This window comes from Rhagoletis pomonella, unplaced genomic scaffold, assembly GCF_013731165.1.
Source record: "Rhagoletis pomonella isolate Grant_MI unplaced genomic scaffold, Rhpom_1.0 Rhpom_scaffold_00006, whole genome shotgun sequence".
NCBI classification, from domain to species: domain Eukaryota; kingdom Metazoa; phylum Arthropoda; class Insecta; order Diptera; family Tephritidae; genus Rhagoletis; species Rhagoletis pomonella.
Genome location: NW_023458560.1, coordinates 23753398 through 23754552, shown reverse-complemented (window position 1 = coordinate 23754552; position 1155 = coordinate 23753398). Strand labels below are relative to the sequence as shown.

Here is a 1155-nt window from a genome sequence, read left to right as displayed (position 1 = left end):
ATTTTATATGGATCAGCTAAAGTGCACTACTACCGTGTAATTGGCCAACCTTCTAATAAATCAAGCAATCTTATTGTATAGTCATCGCCGCCAGTCACCAAGAAATTTCCACTTGGGTGAAATGCAACATCATTCTCCGGCGACGAATGCACTGTATTAGCTCGCCTTCAGCTTTGTCAAATATCTTAACGCGGTTACAACTTAATGCTAAAGCCACCAGATTGACGTCTGGATGCCATGCCAGCTGTCGTCCCATACCTCTTCCCCCGGTGAACGTTCGCATACATACGCCTGAAAATGTATCGCAAATTCTTAACTTGTCGCCGCACGATGAAATGAACTTACCATTAGGGCTGAATTTTGCTGCGCGCACCCATTTGTGTGTATTTTGAATCAGTATTTTGATGGCTGTTCGCCATTTTTCTAGTCTGCAAACGAATAAGCTGACGAAGAAGCAAACAAATTCAAGCACATTGTTGCATTCTACCGTACATATTAAAAGCTTTAAAATCTTAAAACATATGTGAAAAACTTTTATAATCTGAATATTTCTAATGTCCCAATCAAAACCAAATTTTATAAATAGCATTTTTAAAAAGCAATAATCTAATATTTTTCAAGTTTTTGGGCATATATGTTACCATTTGAGCAACAAATACTACCAAGTTTTAAGAGACTATTTAATGCAACTCAGGTCAAAAAAGCGCACTTTAGAGCAAAATAAGCAACTCTAAAAAACAGATGATCGCAGCTGTGGCCCAGGATGACGTCTATTGCTAAGATATCTCACTTGTATTTGTACACAATGGTTCTTACATCTCCAAAGGTTGGGACAGAATTGATCCCCTCCACACAAGCTTCTAACCCAGCTGTTTCAATAAGCAACTTCTCTGCTGGTGTTAGCACCTTCTCCTGATAAGGTCCTCCACCTGTGCGTCGTTTCGAGGCCTTATTAAAAGATAACTTTCTCTTTGCATTATACTTTTGATCAACATATACCTAAGACAAGCAATTGTTAGCGTTGTTTTTGATAAAAATATCAAATACATACTTTTTTCCACAGCTTTGGGAGTTTTGTTGGTGGTCCTACTGCATTCAACTGCTTACTTAGCTGTTCCCATAGTCTGTTAGCAGTTGCCTTCCCTTGCGGGCAGT

General features: G+C 38.8%; 1 protein-coding gene across 1 annotated transcript in view; it reads right to left on the bottom strand.

Moving 5' to 3' along the window:
* Nucleotides 1-786: 786 nt before the first annotated feature.
* The window catches only part of LOC118741831, a 5763-nt gene continuing 5394 nt past the window's right edge, over nt 787-1155 (bottom strand). The window contains exon 3 of the mRNA XM_036473806.1: nt 787-999. Coding sequence (XP_036329699.1) covers nt 787-999 — 213 coding nt within the window. The remainder of the gene's footprint in view (nt 1000-1155) is intronic.